At 39.3% G+C, this 25576-nt stretch overlaps 1 protein-coding gene and 1 long non-coding RNA gene across 2 annotated transcripts; one reads left to right on the forward strand and one right to left on the reverse strand.

The window, feature by feature from the left end:
* Window positions 1–10182, forward strand: FMR1NB (FMR1 neighbor). The gene is made up of 6 exons (XM_080554045.1): window positions 1–92; window positions 1168–1245; window positions 2465–2578; window positions 4056–4193; window positions 6753–6849; window positions 10046–10182. The coding sequence occupies exons 2-6, from the start codon at window positions 1170–1172 to the stop codon at window positions 10146–10148; spliced, it is 528 nt and encodes a 175-aa protein (XP_080410171.1). The 5' UTR covers window positions 1–92; window positions 1168–1169; the 3' UTR covers window positions 10149–10182.
* A 4448-nt stretch (window positions 10183–14630) lies between these two features.
* LOC308177199 lies at window positions 14631–18205 on the reverse strand. The gene is made up of 3 exons (XR_013938941.1): window positions 18099–18205; window positions 16962–17034; window positions 14631–14761 (listed from the first exon to the last, which is right to left on the reverse strand). It is a non-coding gene; the product is annotated as an uncharacterized lncRNA (long non-coding RNA).
* Between the last annotated feature and the right edge of the window lie 7371 nt (window positions 18206–25576).

Below are 25576 nucleotides of genomic sequence, written 5' to 3' on the forward strand. Positions count from 1 at the left end.
GAGCCTTGCTTCCGCGCTGTCCTGCATAACGTGCCTGAGGTTGCTGTACTCAGGGTAGCTGTGATCTGCCTGTTCCAACGGTAACAGAGAAGGTATGGAAAAAGAAGCATGTAAGGGGCAGGGAAGGGCTAGATTTTTCTATATCTCCTTTGTTTTTCCTGCTCCGAGGAAATGTTTCGCTCCTCCCAATTTGTCCTGAATTGCATTAGATTTTAATAGGTGTCTTGGAAAATGTGATTCCTGCCCTCTTAAAGAATTTTGTGCTTACCTGCCAAAGTGAAGTTTCTCTTTGGGACAGAGAATGTATTTGTATGTTATTCCATGAAACAGGCACATTTGAATTGCAGGAAAGCTTCGCTCATTTAGCAGCAGGAGTGCAAAGAGAACAGATCCTTCAAGGGACAATACTTGTATAAAATGTAATCTTTTCTCTGTACAACACTTAAGAAAATGGGGTTCTGCCCCCTTACCAATGTTAAGAAATACGTCTAGTTTAAGCTCTTAATATATGTTGTAATAATTGTAAAAGATCCTTTTAGAATAGAAGCAGCAGGCAAAGTGAAATATAGCATCTGGCAAAGCAGTCTTCAGGGGGTGGTTGGAGGTGTAAAACCCAACTTAAACCTGCTGTTAAATTGCTATGAATGACTCAGGGATTTTTAAAAGTATTTTTTATCCATAATACTATTTTTGGACCAACTTTTCAAAATGTTTTTTATTCAAAGCATCTTTCTTTGATGTTAGAAGGACTGAAGAACTCAGTAAGCTAAAGTAGAATTCTACTGAAAACTTCCAAAAAATTGTAATTCTTCAGTCCTGATTCTGTCCACTATACCTGGCTTAAAACACTTAAAAGTGCTCCTTCAAGGTGTTAAGTATCCAGCTCTGGGACGCTTAAGAGGTTGTATTTATATACTTTTTTGGCTAGTCTGTTAACAAGATGCATCCCTTTAAGCTCTCTTAAATGAGTAGTTCCTTCAAAGTAACATTGCCAAAATGTTTTACTGGGTTTGGCTGCCTCCTTAATTAGGGGGAGAGGGAGCAGAGCATTTGCTCTGTACAGCAATCTACTGTCATGTTTGTTCTAATCTATAAATACAAAGTTAAAGGAGCGATAGAAGATTCTGCGTCTACTCACATACCGTATCACTGTTGGTTTTATTACAGGAATGCTGCAAAAAGTAATTGGCGTTCATCTAGCACGGAACTATGTGATATTTATACTGCTTCATAGCATCAATTCAAGTGAGTTTTGCAAGGAGAAAAGCATTTTCATAGAAGAAGCAAGTAGTTTTCCTAGCAGGAATTAAAGTTACAAATTTTGTTGTCTTGCAGTGATTGAAAAATACTGAAAAACATTAATTTTTTTCACTGGAGCAGATGGGGAGACAGTGATGTAACTGCTAGTGTGAGCTTTGCTGGTCACACTCCTGTTAAGCGTTAATATGAGTACCTGTTTTGATGTGAATTTGGTTCAGCCTATTCAAATGCTTCTTTTCTGCAGAGAAGACATGGCACTGAAAAACCAAGTTCTGCTCCAGGAGAAATAGTGTACTTATGTATTTGGGGTTCCTGTTGCTCCAAGGTGGAGCATTGCCCCAAAAAATGAAGTTGTTTGAACACCCTAGTTTTTGGTTAGGCTATGGCCTCACTCGTGTTCACAAGGAACTATAAAATCATGAAATGTCTTTTAATAAACTCTGCCACTGAAAGTTATTAAAGAGAGTTCCTTTGGCTAAGTTTCCCCTATAAGAAAAAGGCAAGAAAATTGGAATTCTGAGTTTTTTCTGCATTACGGAATGGTTGATTGCCAGGGAGTCCCACTGTGATTTGCACTTGTGCTTTAATGAAAAAGAGGTAGAGTGAGACAACAAGGCCTACTGATAATACATTCTTCAGACTAGTGTAGATGAAAGACGATTGAGAAGTCCCACGGCAACAAATCACTCCAGTAGTGTTATATTCATGGGTGTTTTGCTCTTTTCTATGCATCCACCACTATACTGGGATAGATGACTGTCTGGTTGTACCTGATAAAGCTGCCATCTATAATTTTTTTTTTTGTTTTGGTTGGGATCTGATCTTGATCTAGAGGCCAAAAGTTCTGCTTGCATACATGAAAAGGAATGCATCTACAGCTATAACACAGAATTTTCCCGTAACCTGCACCTTCTATCTGAACAGTAGTGCTTTTTCTCTTGACAATTTCCACATGAATTGATTCCTTAATTTAAATTTCACAGCTTTAGTTCTTTACTCTTTGTGGTTCATAAAGCAATTTGAAGTAATATAATTGACTACAACAAAAAGACATCTATGCTTAACCTTGCTAGCCATCAGTAGTCACAATTCATAATGACTATAAATGCCTTCATAATGAAAGATAATCAGTATGAAAATGTCATTCCATTTAATTAATTATGGATATTTTGATGGTAATGAGCTAATCATTATGAGCTTTCAGGTTTTACATCACCAACTCATCAAGTTTTAGAAAAAAGTGAAGTGGTGCCCAGCAAACTTAAAATGAAACTGAAAGGTGCATCTGAAGCTATTTTAAATTTCTTCAGGCCAGTGAGTAAGTGCCACTTCGTCATTGTAGCACTACTTCCCTCTTCCTCTACTACTGATTTGCTTCCACTACAGCCTCCCACCCTCTTACCTATCAGCATTTAGTGTATTTAAAACCCCCAGTTTGACACTGTAAAACTCACCAGGTCTCAACAAAAAAATATTATTAAATGCCCCTTTGGAATGATCATAAATTTGCTTCCATTGCATTACCTATAAAAACCATTGATCATCAGTATTGTGCACTTTGAAGCATCCACCTTCCCAACCCTTGTTGCATCCAACGTGAACTACTTTTTTTTCTCCTTGTGTAAACATGAGAATAAATGTTCTGTATGTCCTAAGCGGGAGATGGATTTTACTCAGTCTCCTCCAGTTCTGGCTCAGGAAGAATTCAGGGCCATTAGCTTAGGCTGAACAGCTCACCTTTTGGACTGCTGAAGTTAATTAACGAGAGCTTCATTATTTGAGAAAATTATTGAGAAGGAAATCAAAATGGAATGTATTCATTAATATCACCAAAAAAGATAAAATCCATGATTACAGAGAGAGCTTGGCATGTGCAAAAATTAAGTCAAGCCTGACTCCATAATTGTTTCATGGACAAATAGAAGGCAGAGATACCACTCTTCACTTAATATATAGCTGATTAGTAATAACAATGAAGATACACTGTTGTTACTAACTAGGCCTAAATAAACACAGGTCTTTTGAAGTGCCTGACCCCACATTTAATTAAATCTGACTACTAGTGATGTCTATGATAAAAGCGCGACTGACAGTGCAGCAAATCTTGGGAGTGGTGTTGGAAGCAAACGATGTTTTGCAGCTTCTGTGATAGTGTCACATCAGAGTTGCAATACCAAGTTTTACAGGTGTTACTGTTTTTGTTTGGAAGTGTTTTAAAATATAGCCCTTCCCATAAAAGATCTCATGATTATTAATAAATCTATTATTAAATAGAGAACTTTAAATATTGTATGCTGTGTTCAATAACTGGACTGGATATATTAGGTTTTTGTTCCTAACAGCTGCTTTTAGAAACATGCAATTAGTGCTAAACAGAGAGATGGCTAGCTGTAATACATTGTATGCTGAGCCCTTCAGAAAACACAAGGTATTTTAATGTCTGTGCGTTTTTCTTAAATTAGAAACAGTCCATTCAGAAAACATAGTTTCTTTCCGTTTTACAAACCTAAATACAAAAAAAAAGGCACAATGTAGTTTACAATCAGTTTTGTAAATGTTTGTTACTGAAATAAAGCCAATTATTTAAGATCTCGTATGACATGATTTTAGCTTTTCTCTTGGTTTTAATATAAAGGCTGATTAACTTCTGTGAGCAAATTTCCATGAAAGTCAATGATGCTACTTTTCTAGCAGACTTACTCTTTCAAAACATACTAGAGGCATAAAAATTATAACCTTCCTTTACCTGCATATAGTTCCTGGAACAGAAGTCTCACATTTTACTTCTTTTAAAGCCTGCCGTCACAAAGAAAAAGGCACCTTGGTTCCTTGTGCTGTAGGAGGGAGCATTAACAGAACTGAGTGCTTGGAAAATAAATGCTGTCCTTCCAAAGACAGACATGAACTGGCATGTTATGTCCCATTTAAAGACAGTAAGTATACTTCTGTAAATTGTTGCCTCATAGCCATATGCTTCTTCTAGTCAAACAATGTGATTTTCGTTTGTTTCTTCCTTTAGTTTTTCAGGTCACCAATCTCTTCAAAGTAAGTGTGAGCTAGCATTTATTTCTGCATATAAATGCAGAAAACAATTCATTGATAAAGAATTGTCTGAATTGTTTGTCAACCTCAACACAAGCAAAGAACATAAGATGAAATACAAACAGATATAACTATGTAGGTTAGTACAAAGAATGGAGTGAAGGCTTTATTTGTGGAAAGGGTGTGTGAGGAGTTTAATCCAAAGAAGCGACTCGATGAAAGTGCTATGAAGAAAAGTTGAAGGAACTGTATGTACTTAATTTGCTTAAGAGGAGGCTAGATGGTTGTTTAATAGCTATAAAGACTGTTTTGAAGGGCAATAACTAAGATGAGGGAGCCAATCTCTTTGGTAGATGATGTAACACGGGGAAATTGTCACTAATTGATGCTTGGAAAATTCACCTTGTGTACTAGGAAAAAAAAATCATTACAACAGTAGTGAACCTCTAGAACAAATCATCAGAAAGATGATGGGGTCACCTTCCTTAAAGGTTTTTCAGGCTTGGCCAAAGACACAGGTTACTTGACATAACAGTGATGATAATCCTGTATTAATCTTATTATAGATCCCACCTTTGCACATAACTCAGTGGTAAACTCTGCTTCACTAAAAGGGTTGAATCCAACTTGAATTTTAGTCATTTTTTTCCTGTTTGTACAGCTTTTTAGAAACTGTTGTTGCTTTTCATTGTGAATTTGCTTCAATAAACTGAAAGATGTGGAAAGTTAGAGGCTCTTGTTAGACACAATCAGTGAGTTTGGAAAGGATGTATTAAGATCATACAGCTCCAACTGCTCCTGCTCAAGGAAGGTCAGCTACAGCAGGTTTCCAGGAAACCTCGAATTTTGTCTACCCAAACACTGAATATGGCCAAGGATGGAGACTTCACAGCCCTTGTGGGCAACCTGTCCCTGTGTGTACTTTTAGAATCCTCACAATTAAAAATAAATAAAAATTCCATCTTGTGCTCAGATGGAATTTTGTGTTTTAATTTGTCCTTTGTCTCTTGTCCTGACACTAGACACATCCCACATCCTGCAGTTTTCAGTTAAGAACAATGACAAAACAATGTCAAAATATTCAAATGATCCTTGCATACTTGTTAGAGACTTTAACAAGAACAGAAATAAATGTTATCTCATTTTTCCAACATAGCAATTCCTTTTATTTTGTTTTATTTTCTCCTCTTTAGGAGAAATTTCTTTCTCCTAAAGAAAAAGTAGTTAGACATTGGAGCAGGTTGCCCAGGGAGGTGGTGGAGTCACCATCCTTGGGGGTATTTAAGGAAAGGTTGGGTGTGGTACTTAGGGACATGGTTTAGAGGGTAATATTAGGGGTAGGGGGACGGTTGGACCAGATGATCTTGGAGGTCTTTTCCAACCTTAATGATTCTATGATATACGAAATCCTAAGAATTCTCTTTCTGCTTGTTTGCACTTGCCCAGAAGCAAGCAGAGGTAAGGACTAAACTTTGAAATTTCTCCTGTAGTTGAACAGCACCATGTTCCAGTGCTAGGGCAGCTGTAATTATTATGCTACTTTTGATAGAAGAAAGTACCACTGAGTGTGAGGCCATCAGAATCTGTTAGGAGCATACTGAAGGAAAAAAATGTTTTAATAATCATTCCTCAGCTGGGCTTTTATATTATGTATAAAAGACACTTAACTACAGTGAGAAGAAAAACTATACAGTGAAAATTGTAGTTGTTTTACTCATAGTTAAGACATACTCGAGCAAATTGTAAAATTGGATATCCTTATTCAGCTGTGACTGCTTGATTCCCCATTCCACTTGAGCTTTTATGGTTTGGAAGTAAACATCAAGGACTGACTATTTTACCAAATTATTTGTTCATAGATTAATTAGCTACTTGAATGCTCCAGGATGTACAACATATGTCCAAAGAAAATACAAACATTTACTGCCCTGGGAGCACATGCTGTTTGCCTCATAGCAATCTGTTGACAAAATAGGAGCACTTAACAGACATTAGACTCATGGCTGTTGCATTTCTGTTAGATGGTTACAGGCTACACACTTGAATGGTTCTTATTTGGGAGTCTTGTCTTGAACTTCAGTAGGAATAAAAGGAGGCTTTTAGAAAATGCTACAAAAGGTTTGAAATGAAATAAATAGGCTTAATTTGCATGATTTTGTCTCCATTTTTTTAAGAAGCTCTGTAGTCCTATAAAGGACTCTGATTTTGCACACCCTGGGGTTACTCAACAGTTGCTTCTGAACTAATCAAATAGTTGAGCTGTTTGAACTCTGGTGGTCAAATTTAAGAGTTGATCTTTCCTATATCAATGCATTTCTAGGACCTGCTCTTTTCTGTTAAGTTGCTGGCTGAAATACATGTGTGACTGTCTTAGAGGCTAATCTCTGTCATCTCTCTCAGTATATTATCTTGGAATGATTCATAACTAATGAAAACTTCTGACTCTACAGATCTGCAACTGACATTTCGACTATTTGTGCTTGGGGCAGTAGGATTTTTTATTTTGGCGTGTCTGCCATCGTGTTGCTGTGTCTGTTTGCAAAGGAGGTAAGCATTAGTGCACGACCAAACCAAATTTATATCACCTCTAAAGGCAGAAAACATGGACAACTGACATGTTTAAAGCCAGTGAGGGGAGGAAAAAAGGCAAGAAGCTAATGTGCCAACATAAAAAGTCCTATTCTGAAGCTACATAAAACATAGTTGATTTGGCTTGAGGAAAAGAAGTGTGCTAGTGTCCCAGTAGTCCTTCTAAAGATCCAGTTATAAAGAACTTGGACTTGATCTTACTTCCCTTGCCTGGGAAGCTGCATGTAGGACATGAAAGCATGCTGCATGCAGGCTTACAGAGAAGCTTCCACTTCAAGGCCCAAATGGGACGGGACTTCAGCAGTAGGGCTGAACCTGAGTTCCTGTAGGAAGTGGATCCCAGCCTGGGCAGATACGCTGAGGTATGGAAGGCCAGGCTTTTGCTCCCTTTCTTCTCCAATTTTCTGTACAGTCTCTCTCTCTCAGTCATTCATCTCTTTGGCAGGAAGGGAACACCAACTATCAGTTGCAAGCAAAAAAGGTGGTAAATGAGATTGAAGAGCAAAGAAAGCTATAGGGCTGCTTACAACACTATATCCTGTGCTACCCAAAATGTGTTCCAAAACCAAGAACATCAATTAAAATAAAAAAAAGGGGGAAAGATTTGAGGAAAAGTTCATCTCACTTCATACCATACATTTAAACTGAAACAAATGAGAACTTCCAGCTACTTGCCTGCTCTCTAAACCACAGGGGAAAGGGAGACAAAAATTGTTCTTACTGCTATCTCCAAAGATATTTCTTCAAGAGTGACATTGTGTCTGGGATGCAATTGACTGCTACAGAGGGAATGACATGTACGTACAGGGATTAATTATCTGAAAGATAACAGGGAAGAAATTAATGAGAAAAGGCAACTTGTAAAGAACAAGAAGTAGAAATATGTTTCTGTGTGGGTTTAACACAGAACTATGCAGTAAGATGGAGTAACATGATGGAGGGACAAAATAGTAGGCCTTAGCAGACAGAGAGATGGGCGAGGGGTATTCTTCAGATAAAAGTGGGTGAATGGTCTGTAATGCTGCCAACATGCAGTGAGGTGGTGCTGGTTGTCTTTTTTCATTGATGTGTAGGGCACGTTACAGCCCATATGTACTATGCAAGCAGTTCAGTGTTTGATTCTGCAGAGTTTTGGCATGCATATACGCTCTTACAATAATGGGGGGAACATAAACTCCACAGTATCAAAATCCTTAAACTGAGATGGAATGTATTAACATAATTGTGCTTTACTTTTCTAAAGTGGTGGTTCATATTGTATGGCTAATGCTATAGCTTGGTTAATATGACAGAATTGTCGTTTTCTGTGAAGGTTTTTTTTTTTTTTCCCAAGTGTTAAATTTTTGCTTTACTGAGATGTTAGTAGGCTGTGTGGGATCACGTACATGCACGTACACACACACACAGACTTTACTAATGCGGCTGCTTAGCAGATGGCTATTTGCTATGGAGTTCCACATTTAGACAAAGCCTGCTGTGAAAATCTCCGCGTTACATCTTACCCTGTGCTCAACAGCTGATGTTCAGCATACAGATAGCTACACTGAGTCATCAGTGACTCTGAAAACGAGAGGCAAAGAATTAACATGAAATTATCATAAATTTTCTGGAAAACAAATTAATATGTATTTGTTTTGAGAGAATTTACATTAATGTTTAAATGATGATTTCTGTGTTTTTTCATAGCCAGTGAAACTAGGAATATTGCTGTTCTGCTATGACTTGTTTATTGTTTTGTTGTTTTTTTAATGCGGTGATTAACCAGATGCTAAATGGTTTTAATTTCCACCATCATATATTTGAGTTCTAGGAAAGAAGTAGTCCTATAACATGGTAACTTTGATCAGGTTTTACCAGTTTTAGGGTGATAGAAGATGTGGCTTTGAAAAGGATTTAGTTAAAGAGCATAGAACCTTTTGTGTGAATGGAAATTCTTTTGTTTTCATTAACAATGCTGGATGGTCATTGTTGAGAGGCTCCTAAGTACAATGCAAAAATTGTACTGCAATGGGCATGCACAAAAGTACAAATTGCTCTCTAGAATTACCAAGAAGTAAGAGGTCTTTTGCTAATAAAACATATGATTGATTATTTCCACCGTGCTGCTTGTAGAGCAAATTCCAAGGTTTCCCATACAAGTTTGTATAGAGAGGGAGAGAAAGAGAGGCAAAAGAGAGAGACTCCAATCTGGGGTGACTATCTATGGAAGGTCTTTGCAGGCATCTGTGTTGTGTTGCTAGAGGTGGCTTTGTCTAGAGATGCCCAGGACTAGATGTGGCAAGGCTAAGAGAACCTATATGTAGGAACATAGAATTCCTGTAAAATTTTGAAGGGAGCTACTAATTTTCTTTCCAAGGCTGAGTTACAATAGCAAAGTTTCGTGGCTAATGTCAGTCTGAATACTCCTCCCTTTGCCACAGCACTGGTAAGTTCCCAAATCAGCAAGGCTGGGTTACTTACATATCCTCGCTGATGACCTGTGTATTTTGTCTCTTTTCAGTGTTATTTTTTATACAGAAAGCAGTATCTACATGAGCTAATTCTGCTCGTGGCCTGGCAGTTCCTCTTGTGTGTTATCAGCACAATGGCTCTTTTCTTGAGACATTCTCTGATGTTTTTGCTATGCCTGGAACTGTATTATCCTATCTTCTTTCTCTGTTTTGTCAGTGTCTTTTTTCATTAACGTCCACAAGCCATGATGAGTACTATAAGATAGAGAAGGGAAGGAAAAGATGTGCACTTAACTGATGCTGTATTTGAGTAATATTGTGTAGATTTTTAAAACAGTAAGATTCATTAAAGTCTTCATTTTCTTCTGCTGAAATTCCCTAGTACAGCTGTGGGAAGCAGGCTTTTGATTTTGGTTGATTACTTACTTGAGAATTTTCTGGTAATGGTTGCATTGTTAGGAATCAGCAAGTCAACTGAAATCCATGAAGAAAATATCAGAGATGGGAAAAACTTATCAAAGTGCTTTTCCTAGTCTTTTCACTGTACATTCTATTCATGAAATCTTGTGATGGCCCCTGAAATCAGCTGTATCTGACTTTTTCTTCACTGGAGGTAGAATTTTGCAGCTAAAGTCTAGGTGATTTTCTCTAAATTCTTTCTGTGGAAGTCAACCAATTTCTGCTGTTGTTTTAATATGTTGCAGTCCATGTGTCAATCCTTTACGAAGGGCAAACAAAAAAATAGAGAAAATTGTGCAGAAGAAAAGAGCACGTAGTGAAGATATGCATAGGTTGTTACCGGATTAACTTAAAGACTCTGAGGACCATAAACACAAGAAAAAGGTAAACTAAATTTGGTGTGTTTCTTTGTTCTTTCAGTTTAGTATTGTTATCTGACTATCGATTCTATATAGAGTACTAGATGTGCAGAACTAAATGCCTGCTAGCTTCCCAGTCTAGTAGACTGTCAAAAAGGCAGTGTTTATCAGGGGTCACTCTCGGTTTCTGTTGCGGGACAAGTAATGAAGCTGCAGGAATTTGATTCCTGTCCTAGGATGCTGAATGAGAGCAGAGCAAGCCATGAACAATATTACAGTCCTAGGTCAAAGTCCTAGCAGACTGTGTGGCTGGAGACAAGGATCCATTTGCAGGCACTGAGAAATCTTTCCTATGGAAAGGGGTATTTTATGCTGACATTTTCACATAGTTTTGCATCCTACCATTGTTACTTACCGCTGAACTGCAGTTGACTGCTGAAATAAATGTAATCTGGGAATTAAATGCTATTTACTGTTCCAAATGGTAGCCTGCTGAAAGTGACAATCAAATTTAAAAAAAAAAAAAAAAAAGTGTCAGTGAGGTCATTAGGTAGTTAAAGAAATATTTCAGTGAGATTTGACTGAATTCATTTGGCATTGACTTAACAAAATTGTAAAGATGTCCATAAATCCAGTAATCTAGTTATACTGATATATAGGTTTTCTTTCTTATTGTTTTTTTTTGCTCTCTTTTGGTGTAGAGGAGCACCCACCTGATTTTAAAGACCTCAAGCAGGAGAAGGACACCAGGATTACTTGAGTATGCTCTAGAAAATGAGATGCTTTGTTTTAGTATCAAAGTAATACAATGTTGTCAACCCTTGATAATGCTATTGATTTTGTATTAGAAGTTGTTCATTTCTATTTCTTCATACTCATTCCATATCTCCTGTATGAAAAATATGGTAATGCTGAAAGGCAAAAAGTGCTCATGGTAATTCCTGAATGCCACTCTTCTCTTATTAATACAGCATCCCTATGGAGGGATATGAAGATACCAGTTAAGTGCCTGTCATAGTTTAGAGGTCAGTCTTAGAGTATTATCTGGATTAAGAAGAGATAGTTGTCATTCATTAAATCGGTACTGAGTGGCAAGCTTACTGTGTTCCAATATTGGATACCACTGTAGCACAGCAATGCTACTCTTACTGAGGAGAACAACTAATTATTTACCAGGCTGCAGAGGATTTAGGAAACCTGTGGTTGGGCCGTTCCTTTAAAGACATAATGGGCAAAAATGTGAAGAACTTCAGGAAACTGTAGTAGCATTTCTGCTGGCATTTTCTGCCCCTGGCATATCACTGCACCACAGAACTTCCTTTGATCTTCAGGCGACTTGTCTCCCAAGGTAGGTGACTTCAAAATGTAATTTTGAAAATTACTCCCTGTAGAGTAACACACACAAATTAACCCCCCCCCCCCCCCCCCCCCAAAAAAAAATAACAGTTTTGAACAGATGAGTATAAAATAAGAGTAAGCATCTAAAATGTCAACGGGAATCAGTATCACAACAGTAATGCAGTCACTGGTCGCTTTTCCTTGGGTCTGTGAAATCCGTGCAGTAGAATTTCCAAGAGCTACAACTGTGAGGAATGGATCTTTACTCATAAGCTGGGGAATAAATGTTATTAGTGATTCTCATGAACTGTGTACTTACAGAACACCCTATTTCATAACATTTTTAGTTTTGTTAAATTAAAAAAAAAAAAAGACCACTTAAAACCCAAGCATAATAGAGGTGGAGTATGCATATGGGCAGTCTTGTGAAATTGTCAGAGCACATACTGATGATCAGACATAACCATATGCAGGAGCTTTAAAGCCTGATACTGCAACCATTGCCAGTAACACTGTATTAGAGATGATTGGGATATCATTTTGTAAGCAAAAGAATTATGATGTTTTGATTTGGAGCAGCAGAAGGATGGGGACTGAAAAGGGCTATGTTTTGCCTTCCAAATCTGATGTGTTTGCTGTTTCTTGATGTTATTTTCATGAATTGTGTAGTATGTCTACAGATATTTTGTCAAAGATAAAAGCAATTTCCTTCTGCCTGAATTTAGGGGCACTGTTGCGGCTGAAATGCGCATGTGGCGAACCACATAGATCCTCACGGCTGATGGTGACTGAGAGAGAGTTGTGCTCTGGAGAAAGTCAGGGTTTCGTATGGTGCTTCATGATTTTGATTTGTAGGTTGATAAATTCCTTTTGTTTGCATGTCATTGACAGCACAGATGCTTTCAACATCACATAACTTTCTGACAAAGGGACACATAAAACAACAGTAAGCAATCAACACATCTGCGGTAACCGAATCTGGCAGAACCAGAACAAAACGAGCATAAGCAAAATATATGCATTGTAAGAGTAGAGCATGAGATGGAAAAGACCCAACAAAGCTTATATTTCCCCTGTTGGGGCAGTAGTTAAGAGTACAGTGTTAAGAGTAAAGATGTTCTTAAAGCTGACAACTTTGCTTTTTGGTTGGAGAAGACAAAGACTGTAAATTTAAGTTGTAATTTCCATACTGGTTTGACAGTTCATTGAATCAACAGCTGTCCAGCATGAGTATTGCAGAAATAACTGCCATCTCTGCTTAAAATGTCATAATATCTATTTTGTTATTACTGGGGGGTCAAAGTTATCACATTAGGGTCACATCACAAATATTCTTTCATGGATTAGTGATGCTAACCACGCTGACACCATCACATACGTGTGGATGTTTTGATCAGCTGCTTACTTCCACCAGTAAATAGAGAAATTAAAATTTCTGAACAATTGCTTTGATAATGATTTCATAGACTCACGATTTTATCTTCTTTGTTCTGTACTCCTGGACTTTAGTGTACTACAGAAAAAAGTCAATAGGGAGTTGACCTAGACCTACCTGAACATGTCTTTTCCCAAGTGCCTAAACTGTTGACATGTTTCTTGTATACCAAGCTGCACGTTGCTGAGCCAAATTTATTTTTTCTTTGACTTTTCTGTTCCTCCAAAGAACTGGGTTAGGGACCCAGTCAGCTAGAAGAAGGCACAAACACTCTTACAAGGCTGGCAGTGCCTCTGTGGTCAGTGAAAGCAGCTGCTCAGCGCTGTGCACCGCTTCCAAGGCTGCCAGGGCAGACTGTCTGCCTTCCAGGCACTAGGGGAAGGAGATACCTTTCGTACTAAAACTGAGGACCACAAGATGGTGCTGCAGGAAAACATTTTTCCCTCCGTGGTTTTGGTTTCTGGAGAACTTTATTGATTTCTGCCTTTTACAATGTGGTTCATCAAGTCACAAGAAGGCAGATAGTGTACAATAGAGCAATGGTCACTCAGTAAAAAAGACAACATAATACGGCATATGATGACAAGGCTTTAGGAGACTTACAAGATATACAAACCATTGCTGGTGGCTTTAGATCTGCTCTCCCTCCTATTGAACTGATACAGAATGAAACAAAAGAGCGCTCAGTGGAACATCCCTCCTTATCTTCACAAAGATTAAATAAATACAAAGCTGAACGACCCGACTTACTGCAAAATAGCAATGTCCAAGAGTGGATGCTGCTACCATAGAGACAGGAGCTATGAGAAGGCTTCAACAGCAGTACAGCTCTTTTAGTGCATTGCCCTGCGCCTGCGAGAGGTCTGATGACAAAGGGTGTGTGTGCCTCAGCCTTCCCTCAGAAACCTAACCCACACCTTTAACCGCCTTCTGTAACAGGAAGAGTTGAGATGATTTTTTGAAAGCTTTAGAGCAGTATGAATTGACTGCATCATGCTACAGGCAACTGTGCAAATGTCTGGTACTTCTCTCCTTCTGACCTTCAGACAGCTTTCAAGGTCATGAGAATTGAACTTAAATTCTATGGCATGAGCAGATCGAGAGAATGGATTTGAACTGTGTAAAGCTCAAAAATCCAAAGCCAAATAGAAATCTATTTAAACAAAATCCCTGTGATTGGGGAACTTGTCTCATATTTTTAAGGCTTGAGGTTCAAGTCTGAGACCTGTTTTACCTCGCTGGGATTCATGCAATGCCAAGTAGTGCAGATGTAGCAGGAGAATGTATTTCATTGCTCAAAAATATTTTTCCAGCTTGTCTATGCAATTTTGAAATGATAGGAGTCTTCTGATCCTTTGCCGGCCTAGGCTTGGATGCACACCAAAAACGAAGTGCAAAGGTCTCCCTGGAAAGAGTGTTTCATGTTCTCCTCTAAGGTCCCAGTGGAGTGAGCGGCTCCGTCCAACTCAGTTTCGCTTCTGATCTTTCTGCTCTAAACTTTTTTGTTCTCACAAAACATTGGAAAAAAAATGGTTTCAGTTGAAATGAAAGTGGAAAAACTGTCCGCAGCTGTGCTATTCTAGTCTTCTGAGATTCATTGTACTTATTCCAAGTTCTTTCACAAAAGGCATGCTTCCTACAGCACTGCTTCCTTGCAGAATCCACTATCCTACATACATCTTCCATCCAAGCTGATAAATCTTTGAGCCGATGTGTTTGTTCTGTTCTGTGTAACAGGTAAGTGGCATAGAGCTTCACCCTGCGACAGCTTTTTCTCTGCAGTACCAACCACCATCAGATCCTGGAAGCTTTGTGAGTTTGGCAGTCAGCTGAAAATTGGATGATATTGGGAAGGTGATGGCAATTCCATCTAGAGCTGCCATCTAAAAGACAGCATGGCTACACATGTTGTATTCCTACAGCATCCTTATCTCCTTGATTTTTCAAATATTTGATTTTTCAGTCTATAAGGCTGGAGCTGCTCAATATACTACTTACTATGTAGACCATCAGTTGAGTTGAAGTGAAATAATTAAAATAACTTTCCTTTAGAAATTAATTTTCTGAGGCATCTACTTGTCCTGCCATTTAGCACTACACTTTTGCCCAGGTTCTAGTTGAGGTTTTTACTGGCTCTCCAAGCTTTTTCCATTTTCTTAATTAAGGTACTAGATCTAGCACTAACATGCAAGATCTAAATGTGGTGTGGAGGAACTAAACCAACTAACAGGACAGATAACATCCTGTGCTTAGGACTTACTGCACAGCTCGGAGATCAGGGGAAGGAGCACGCTTCCACAAAAAGCTCTTCCATACCCTTCCTAGTAGGAAATCCCTGCTTCACTGAGATGCACCAGGTAGGTGGCAGCATTACTGAAAGGCAATTTCTTCAATCAAACATGGCCTTATGAATTGCAGTAATTAAGCATATAAAAAAAGAATGGCAGTTGGTTATGTGATCCAACCTTATCGGTCTTCTTCAAGGCATGGCAGGAAAAACTTAATTCTCATTCCTAAAATGGGGTGCCGTGTGCATTGTCAGCTGATATTTCAGGTTCTCAAGTTATATTTCTCAGATACCAAGCCAGTAGCTTTAAAGAATGCCAGAGCTCAGCTTGAAGAGAGAGATCTCTTATCAAAGCTGCTCTGTATGAACAACTGTCAAAGGCAAGGAAACCTGAGAGCCTGGGGAAAAGCACTTACTGGGTTGGTGTTGACCAGTTATCTTGATGACACAGTAGGTGACTGAGATCTAGCTCTTGAACAGTGGATAAGCATGGCAAATTACTGTTTTGGCTCCCCTCTTTCACAACAGTCCTAGAATGCTATAAAATGAATATGGTTAAACTGTGAAACATCTGGGCTGGGGGCATGTCAACTAAAGATTAGGCTGTGCCAGCTAGAAAGGAAGAGAAGGAATATCAAGGGAAAAATAACCGCGTGAAAAACGATGTGGAGCGTTTTACCAGAGTGCAGCAGGATCTCGTTCCAATTTGGCTTTTAAAAGCTATTTTTGTTACTGCGGTCACATAAAAAAGTCTGTCACATCAAATGCTACAAACATTAATCATTTTTTATCAACAGTTGCACTATAAACAAAAACAGCACAACTACAATTAATCACAGCTCATCAGTGCAGCTGGCAAGGAAAAGGTTAACAGCAAATTCTGTTTTACTGGTTAAAGATGCTACTATAGCAGCATTTGCTCAAATGGTTGTTTTACACATGCAGTGGCGTCATCCAGTTTAAATCCTGCTGTGTTTCTTTGCCAACAACTGCTAGTGAACATTTGCCCACCTTCCCTGCTGCTGAGTAGTATCAGGATTAGATGCAGGGAGGCGAGCAGGCTTACAACTTCATCTGTTGGCACCACAGGAATGCAGGAGCAGAACAGCATGGCAGTAGAGAAAACTTTCAAAATCATCAATTTTAAGGTCTTACCTCGAAATGGCTATTTCCTGGCTGGGGGGAAGGGGATCTTTCCACAACCGTGCTCCCCCCATCGTTATCCACCCACCCCCCCCAAAAAAAAAAAAAAAAGTTGGCACAACAAGAAAATCTTTCTCAAATAAAGACACGATGGACATTTATTTATTGTCCGCCCTAGCAGGCAAGTGGATGTCTGCAAAACTGTGCTGGGAAGTAGATTTTGACATGGGAGCAATGCCTGTCAAGAAAGCACTGGTCTTATCTGGCTCTGTTGGGAATAAAAATTTAGGGAGCTTTAGTACATCTTAGACTTTAAGACGATGGATAGCTTGCAGCAACAGGCATTTTTCTCCCCTCGCCAAAGGAAGCCACTTTTCTCTCAGTACTTAGCAAAAGTCTGCTTGAATGACGTGATTGTAAAGAATCGTGTTTTGAGCAAAGAGTGAGAGACGGAGGTTGGTTTTCTGAACATTTTGTATTAGTTCTTGCCTGCACTTAACTTAAGAGCAGCTAGAAATGTGCTTTCTGAACTCTATGCATTTCTTAAATGCAAAGTTATGCCCCATAACCAGCTTTGTAAACCATTCGTTTGTACTTACAAAGCAGAGGAGAAGGAAAGTGAAGTGTCAAAGGGCCACAGCACGGGAAAAGGACATGGTGTTATTGTTCTTCCTGTTGAGATACCACGATGTAAACTTTGTGTGTTGGTTAGATCCAACCAGTTTGCTGCAATGGATGAACTGGGCAGCACCTTCTTTCCCAGCTGGCTCACCAGCAGCAGTTGAGCAGGGAAGGGATGAGTAGCAAGCAGCTACTGCCTCTTAACTATAAACATAACCTTAAGGATTCCTTCTAGTCTTCTAAACTAGCTGAGGACAGAGTTAGAGTAATAATCTGTCACCCATCCTCTCTCTTCTCATTGTTTGTCCTCTGAAAACATATGGCAAGTATCTCCATTATTAACTTTGAATTTGATTCCCCTGTGACCCATCTGAAGATAGTGATGTCTGTTCCTCATAATTGCTTTAGTACTTCACCTCCCATGCTCAAACAGTGCCCAGCTATGACACCGAGCAATTGGTTTAAATTGTCCATTGGCAGCTACAAAGTAATTGAGATTTTTTCAGGTTAAAATAGATTGTGACAAACTAGGCTGACACCTCCAAAGTAGCTGTCATGGTTTGTAGCAGTGATGCTGCACATTAAAGAGCTCTTGACCACATATTCACGTAATGAACCTAGTGGCTCTAAATTAGATGTTATGAACTATCAATCAAATAATAAATACTGTTAAGAATGCAAAGATAAACCCAAAGGAATTCTGGTGATGTGCTGCAACAACTTTCTTATTCTTTTACTTCAACAAGCTTTCTTTTTTTCCTTTAAACAGTTGTTTTTTCTATTTGATACACTGCTAATAAGAAGCATACAGCCAATACTGAATGACGCACTTAAAATTTGCAAAGCCTGCACAAAATGCTAAGGTAAGTTGAAAGCTTCACCTGTAGTTCATCTTGACAGGTGATGGTAGTTAAAGAATAAATCTCATATATATGCAATTATTTGGAGGAGCAGCAAGGGGTATAACAAGCAACTGAATTTTCTTTGTTCTATGGGCATATCTTTACTATCCAGAGCAGTGTTTACAGGACTGCAATCTCTGTGCTGGCTGATGTTCAGGTCCTAGCACCAGCTAGTGTTATCTTTGTGAGTAGAGTAACTACTCTAATACTTACCTACTCCAGCTGTTTTGCTGTTTCAGCACGACTTGTAGTTTTGGAGCTCAGCTGGTGCTACCCAGAAGACCTCTCCTTGGGGTTTCCAAATTTTTTTATTGTACTCTCCTGTCATTAAAAAATAATAATAATAATAAAAACAGAGCTCTTATCTCCAGTATACTCTACTTTAAGGAGAATTTGCTCTTTGCCAATGAATGGGAACAGCCCTTGCTTGAGTCAGGTATTGTGCTGGCAGGCATCATATAGCTCTCCAACACGTGCCTTTCACGTGCTCACCTAGCTGTTAATTGTCTTCTGATGTGTGAACTACATTGTCTGATCCAGCTTTCTGCATCTCACTGAATGTTGGCCTCCTCCTAGCTGTTGCCTTCCTGAGCTCAATGACTTCAGATAAATGAAAGTACTGCAGTGCCTAAGAGACCGGTGTTTTCTATCACAGGCGAAAGTAAAGAGAGGTCAAGCTTTTCCTACAGCCAAGGCTCCTAAAGTGGCAAAGAGCCACCCAGACATGTTTTACCCATATTTTCTACTGCTGAGCGAGGAGAGAAATGTGCCAATCTGGCTGAGTTTAACCTCAGAGGAAAGAATAATTATTTCTTGATTCATTCAGACGACCAGCTGAGAAAGGTTCCATTTCAGGCAACTGGAAGAAAAAGGTTTTGTCTCTTTACAAGTTTGATTGTCTCCTTACAAATCCTGTGGACCTGCCGAGAGTGTTGTAAGCAAACCTACTATTAATACAATATTCTGAGTTTGTGATAGCTTCCTCCTTCTTCGTCTGTTGTGGTTTGACAGATTGGAAGTGTACAGCTTGAAAGGGGTTCTTTGGAGGAAAGGACACCATGAGCCAGCTGCAGGAAAGGTTACTACTGAATTATGGAATGCTGTGGAATTTCTGGGTAACTCTTCCATTCTTAAGTTACTCATTATATATTTCATTTTTGCTTTCTTTCTGAATGTAAAAGGCTTTGGATTTTCTGTATTAATGCTTGGTACCATGTCTTTGAAGGTATGCTGATTGTGTGTGTGTATATATATATATATATATTTTTAATTAATTATTTTTTTTTGAAAGAAGAGATTTTAAGAAATACCTTGCGGGAAAAGATTGAGATAGCTGCATGGAAAACATTTGGTGGCTGATCCAGGTGAAAGCAGGTGAACCTAATGATTAGGCCACTGGGCCTGAGTAAAAGGAAGCTAAACAAGGACACCTGAGAGCAGAAACAATGTGGATTGTGTAGAGTTTGTAAGGAAGACAAGTAGCAGAAAGTGAAGGTCAAGGTAAATCAATAAAATAAATTGATCTAGAGAGTTGATAGTAATATGTTCTTCTGTGTCTCCTAAAATTCAAAGCCTATGTTTAGCCTGTAAAAGGCTATGTGGAGCCTGTAGAAGTGGATGCATCATAGCTGATGAAAAGGGGAGAAAATAGGGCTTTTGCCTGCTTTATTATTAGGCTGTAACAAGGAGGAGAGTAAACTGGGAGGGCTGGTATTGCCTGGTTTAGCCATGTGCTTCCCCATAGTCTCTCTAGTATGGTACGGTTTGTGGCATAGGCTGTTACTTGCGTAATCCTTGCATCCCTTCACAGAAAGGGAAGGGTAGCTTGGTTAGTGTTACCTCATTTGTGTGACCGACAGAGCAAGTAACAGTGGGAAGAAAATTAACTCTTGGGGGGAAGAGCAAGACAGCCTCTCTTGCTGGAGGCTGTGGCCAGGCAAGAGGTGTACAAGGACATGCAGAGGATGGATTATTGTGGTGTCAGCATACCTGGGAGGACAGATTTCTTGGTTTCCTTGCATGGAAAGGTGGAGCATTAGGTCTATATTATAGAGGACCCTTGTGAGTAAAAGGGGAATATTGGTTGTGTGTCAGGAGAGCTATGAGCAGAACTGAGGGTGCCTGGGCTTCAACTCTTGTTTCCCTTGAATGAGTCTGTGAGCCCCATGGCAAAACACAAGTTTGTGAGTGTGGCAAACAGGGATTAGGAAACTCAGCTGTTCTCATCTGTGGTGGTTTGGGATTTCTTAACATCTCTGTAAGAGGCTTGCCAAGGTCCTTGATACTTCCCATATTACGATGTGTAGCTCTGAGACTAAAATCAACTGAGGAAAAAATCTGAGAAAATATGATATTGGGGGAAAGGGGGGGGGAATATTGGCATTTCTATCATAATCTGAGCAAAAATAGTATAGCCATGTCCTTTCTCTTGTAGGTAAAGGTTTGTAGGTATGTTTTTGCTGTTAGCCATTACTATTGGTTCCTTTGTTTAAAGAGAAGGGGCGAGGGCTCCGAGACCCCAAGGGTCTGTGTTCAAATTGTGTGAATGACTCACCAGTATCATCCTGAATTATTAAACTTTGCAATAACAAGTCATTTATCTAACTGGGAGAGGGTTTTGTAAAGACTATTTTTCTGTATGATTCCATGGGGGGAGGCGGGAGGGTGCAGGGAAATGTAGACCATCGAAGCTGTTGCAATTGGGGTTTGGCTCTAGATCCAAAATATTTATGAATTGACACTGATGGTGTAAGCCTTTTATGAAACATTTATTCTCAAATTTGATTACTAAAAAACGTCATTTACTGAAGAAATAAGTTATGAAGGAATCAAATTTCCTACAAGAGACCCTGGAAAACAAGACCACAAATGACAAAACATGCTATTTAGAGCCCAGATGGCTGCATAAAATAAATAGCCGTTTCCTCAGTGGAAGCATAGGCAATTTGGCTGTGTGAAGCTCCAATTCCAGCAGAGATCCTTGAAACAGATGTTGATATTGCTTGTGCATGGAAACTCTAGTAAAAAGCAAGATGTTCAGGTAACATGAATGTAATGACTGACAACCTCAGATTTCTTTGTCTGGAGATTACATGCACTTAAAACCAAAATGTGACTGTTGTAGAGCCTGGAACACAAGTATCTTTCTGCAGGTATTTTATGATAAGCTAAAACATGTGGCTGACTGAGGGACTTGAGACGTTTTGGTAATTTTCCTTTGTTTGTAACTGGTAGCCCAGTGGAATATTTCAAAACCAAGAAGAAAAATGTAAGTTGAGCCTAAATACAGATAGATAGGGATATATAGATATAGGTTGAAATAGCTAGAAAGATATAATGTTTTTAACTGTACAGAGAAGAAAGAAGAAATGAATCACCTTCATGTCAGGTTAACAACAGCAACAACAAAAATCTGTCCTATACTAATGTGTTTTTCTTTTACGAGTTTGTTATCATTTCTGATACACCTGGTCAGGCTAAGTAACCTTCTGACTTTGGTAAGAGGAGGGCCCTACTCACCTTTTACATTCACATGGTTACATTCTTGACTCAAGCTGATCCTGAGAAATTGAATGCCAGAAGTACATTTTCTGAAGGCAGTTCTGAGAGTTTCTCAGTGGAAAATGTTTTCTTTGGATAATAAGTGGTAAAAGTAGTAATTTTGGAAGAAGAAAAAAATCTAGTTTTTCTAAAGCCCTCATGGTTTGTATTTAGTAAATGGGGTACAATCTCCTGATTGACAGTAGCAAAGCATGCCTCTTATGGCTTGCATTTTTGCAAAAATTTCTTGGTTGAGCCAGTTGAATCCTCTTCCATGGAGACCCTTAATATGGAATTTGTGCAATGACTTAGTTCTTTAGTGGCTAGTGGGAATACAGTCATTAGCTCCAGTGTGTACAAGATCAGGTTGTAAGGTTCTTGCTTTGAAGCAGTAATGAATTGCAGAGCTTGCAACACCTACTGAATGAGCAAAAAACTTAATATGGTTACATTAATACCTCTGGGACTCAGGGAAAGACTCCATAAATTGACTCTATAAACGTTGGGTGAGCTGTTTGGAGACCAGTGGGTGGTGAAGAAGTCTGACGGTGGGCTGCTTTTTGCTTTCTCCTCTTTGAAAACAAACCCAGAAGGATGGCATCAAGGTAGAGGGGTTTACATAACAGTCAGTGGGCAGAGCACGTACCTAGACTGAGAGATTTGCATTCAGTTTCTTGCTCAGCCCAAGGTGATTCAGCTCCCAGCAGGCTCTTCTGAAACATGGGTGTTCTGAGGAAAGTCATCATCTGCACAGATCTATTCACAATTTGATGAGGAAATACTGGAGTTCATTGCAGTAGGGTCAGCATTTATGCTAATGTCATTAAAAGATGGCCTACTCTAAGGTTTAGTCAGTGAGAATTTAGTGTTCTTGGAAGGGAAGAAAACTATTTCCACAGGAAGCTGTGGTATTCATGCCAGTAGCTCAGTAAGATCAGTGTTGCGGATGTCTAAGGCTTTCTCTTGTTCTCCCAAGACTTAGGCTGATCTCAAGAGGTCTGTGAGGCAAAGCAAATGCAAAGCATTTCACAGTTCTTTGGGTAAGACAGGAGATTCCACTCTCCTCCTCTACAAATTTTGAGTCATCTATACTGGAAAAATTTCACTAGGAGACAATTTTGTAGTTACTATGTGGTTCAAAGCAGCAGATTCATTACTTGAGCATGTTTACTGACACCAAGATGCTCTAGTAATCTCTCACATTAGACTGATCTAATTTGTCAAAAGGGAAGAAAGAGGAAATGTTCTGTTAAGAGCTCTTCAGGTATCAAGGTCCTTTTACCATTAATCTTAATAGAGTATGTAAAGCCATTGCAAAGCTTGATTTGATAAGATGTATGGCAGAGAGTTACTCTTACCTCTGCTGGATGGTGTTGGAACAGTTCAACCTGAAACCATATCCTCGATTGTATGTGCTGAGCAGTCTCTCCTCTGATCAAGCAGTAGACTTGTACTCTTTTGACAAAGAAGGTTCTGTTTTTTTTCCCAAGTCTTACAGTCTGGTTCCTACTCATCTCCTGGTTCAGCTCAGTGACAATGACTGAGCTCTAAAAGGATACTACTTATGGCAACAGTTAAAAGCCTTTGTCTTCCAAGGCTTAGTGCCTTTTGATTAGAGTGGGAGGATGGAATAGAGAATCACAATTCAAGAGTCCTAAATCATTCACTTGGCCATTCTCCTCCTGAGTACCTTGGTCTCTGTGACATTTTCTCTATCTGTAATAACAGACATATGCTTGTCTTTTAGCTGAAGATATCAGTTTCCTGAACTAGTATAAAATATACATTTTCTAAGAAAGCATCAGAAGTCTTTCCCAAAAGAAATAGCTTTACTTTATGCTAAATTGCAGTGCCTTTACTGTCATATGATACCACTCATCTAACACACCTAAGTCAGCTGAGTCAACAAGCTAAACACCACGCATCCCAGCATTAATTTCAGCAGTCTTGACACCTCTGTATCGTAGTGTTACACTTCTTAACTCAGCTGTCAGCATGTGGTACATGTGATGGTACTGTCAGCCCACACAGACTAGGGCTTAGTATCACAAGGAGAGTGTTTGTATGCTCACGGAGATTCCATTTTTAGACTCTTTCTACACTTACACTAACAATGGGTTGGGTTTGCCACTCTTACCAATTAACGTCTGGTGCTAATACTGTAATAAACAAACATTGCTTTGCTGATTTATGCTCTCCAAAGATTCCTTTTGATTGATACAGAACCAAAAAACCTCTGAAGCTGTTCTTTCAGTTTCAGTGGAGGTGTCCTGTGGTGACTCTTGCTGTTGGGACACCTGTTAGTCTGACCAATGAGACAATAAAATCAGACTCAAATAGCTTTATTCAGTAAAGATAAGTAGATAGAATCACAGAAAATAAAGTCAGAGCAAAGTAAATTCTTGCTCCATTCACAGCTGTTAGCTTAATGGAATTGCCTTTCTCATGAAAAGCACAGCTGCTCCAGCCCTGCCTGCAGCAGGCGTGCCTGCATGGGCCGGGAGGGGGCTCTGGAGCTGGAGCAAGGCTTGTCCTGGGCAGCCAGGGTGGCCTGCAGAAGTGACCTTAGTTGAAATGTGCGTGTAGAAGAACTGAATGTGCGTGTAGAAGAGCTCAGCAAGCTGCTGAGCATTCTGACCAAACCACACTGGCACCTGTTTGGTTGGAAGCTCAGCTGAGGACTTGATTTGCAAATTGCTCAGCATGTGTTTGCTGACGGACTGCTGTCTTTCAGGCTGTAGTGGATCTTGTGCAACTTTCTGTGTTCTGCCCCTTAGTAACACCAGTACATTTCCCATTACAAGCGAGCATGTGTCCTCACAAGCTGGTAGAGTTTTGCAAAGCAGACTGTTAGCCTTGGTGCACAAGTGCTATTGGCAACTTGTATGCAGATAGTGGGGCCTGTATCTTTGCAGGTTCGATTAATTCTGTATAGAAATGCAGAATTAGAAACGGATTCAATTCCCTGATTTCTGAGTGTGATCAGTAGTTAAACATAGTGGGCCATTTCTTTTTTTCCCGTGCTCTATTCAGTTGGCTTATACTGTACAACTCCTCTTTTAGCTTATGCCACACACACAATAGGACTCTGTGCCTTAGTTTGCCATTTCTAAGTGAGAATAATAAACCCCCTCATCTTGCAGGGAAACTGTGAAAATAAGTCAATTAGTGTATTGGAAATGGTCCGATACTGCACTGGCAAACGCAAAGAAACAACACTGGTTTTAGAAGTTGGTCTAAATAATATGCAAAAAAAATAAGGCTGTAGACCAGTAATGAACAGTGACAGAAGGAGAAATTATTGAATCGTTGCTCATTTAGTGAACGTGATTCCTGCTGTGCACTGGATGAAATTGGCCCTGTGGGAAAAATAGTGAGACTAGGATAATTCTTACAAAAAGAGGAATGACTTATGGTTGCAGAAGCAAGCTTAAATTTAGCATTTTCTCACTTTTGAGTGATAAGTGTGGCCATCCAAAGATATTTCAGAAAATTGGGTAAGGATATTTGATTAAGGTGATTTTATAGCTTTTGAAAAGAGAGTGGAATATGTAGCAATTCTGTCCTGAGGCATTGTCCTAATACCCGCTGGAGGTATCAGTAGATTGAAAGTACTGAAATGCCTAAATCCACAGAGATCTCCTTCACTTCAGCTAAGAGAAGCTGCCCAGACAGTATGCTGTCTTCCTGCACAGGGAGACAGGAACTTTCCCAGGAGCAAATGAAAATCCTAACCTGATAGGAGAGGGAGCCTGCAGTGGAAGTCGTTGTATCTGGGTGGGTGATCCGCATTATTCCCATCCTCGTTCTTACTTTTAGGTTCATGCAATCCAGAGTAAAGCTTAAAGACTTAGCCCACCTTTGAATACATTGGTCTGTGAAAAGCAGGATGGAATACAATGTACTAAATGCCTATGGATTTTCATAGGGTCAGTGTGAAGGGCCCTTCTCTTAGATTTCAAACCTTTTCCTTTTTTTTTTTTATTTTGTGGGTTGTGTTTTTTTAATGGATAAATTTAGTTTCTTATGTTCAAGAAGCAATTGCTAGAACTTCTTGCCACAAATACTTTATATTCCCTATCACTTTCTTGGAAAAGGCAGAAACACTGTGGCTGAAAAATCTCTAAAATGCCCACTGTGAAACCTTCATC

Source organism: Anser brachyrhynchus, assembly GCF_964034855.1.
Source record: "Anser brachyrhynchus genome assembly, chromosome: 13".
Classification (NCBI taxonomy): Eukaryota; Metazoa; Chordata; class Aves; order Anseriformes; family Anatidae; genus Anser; species Anser brachyrhynchus.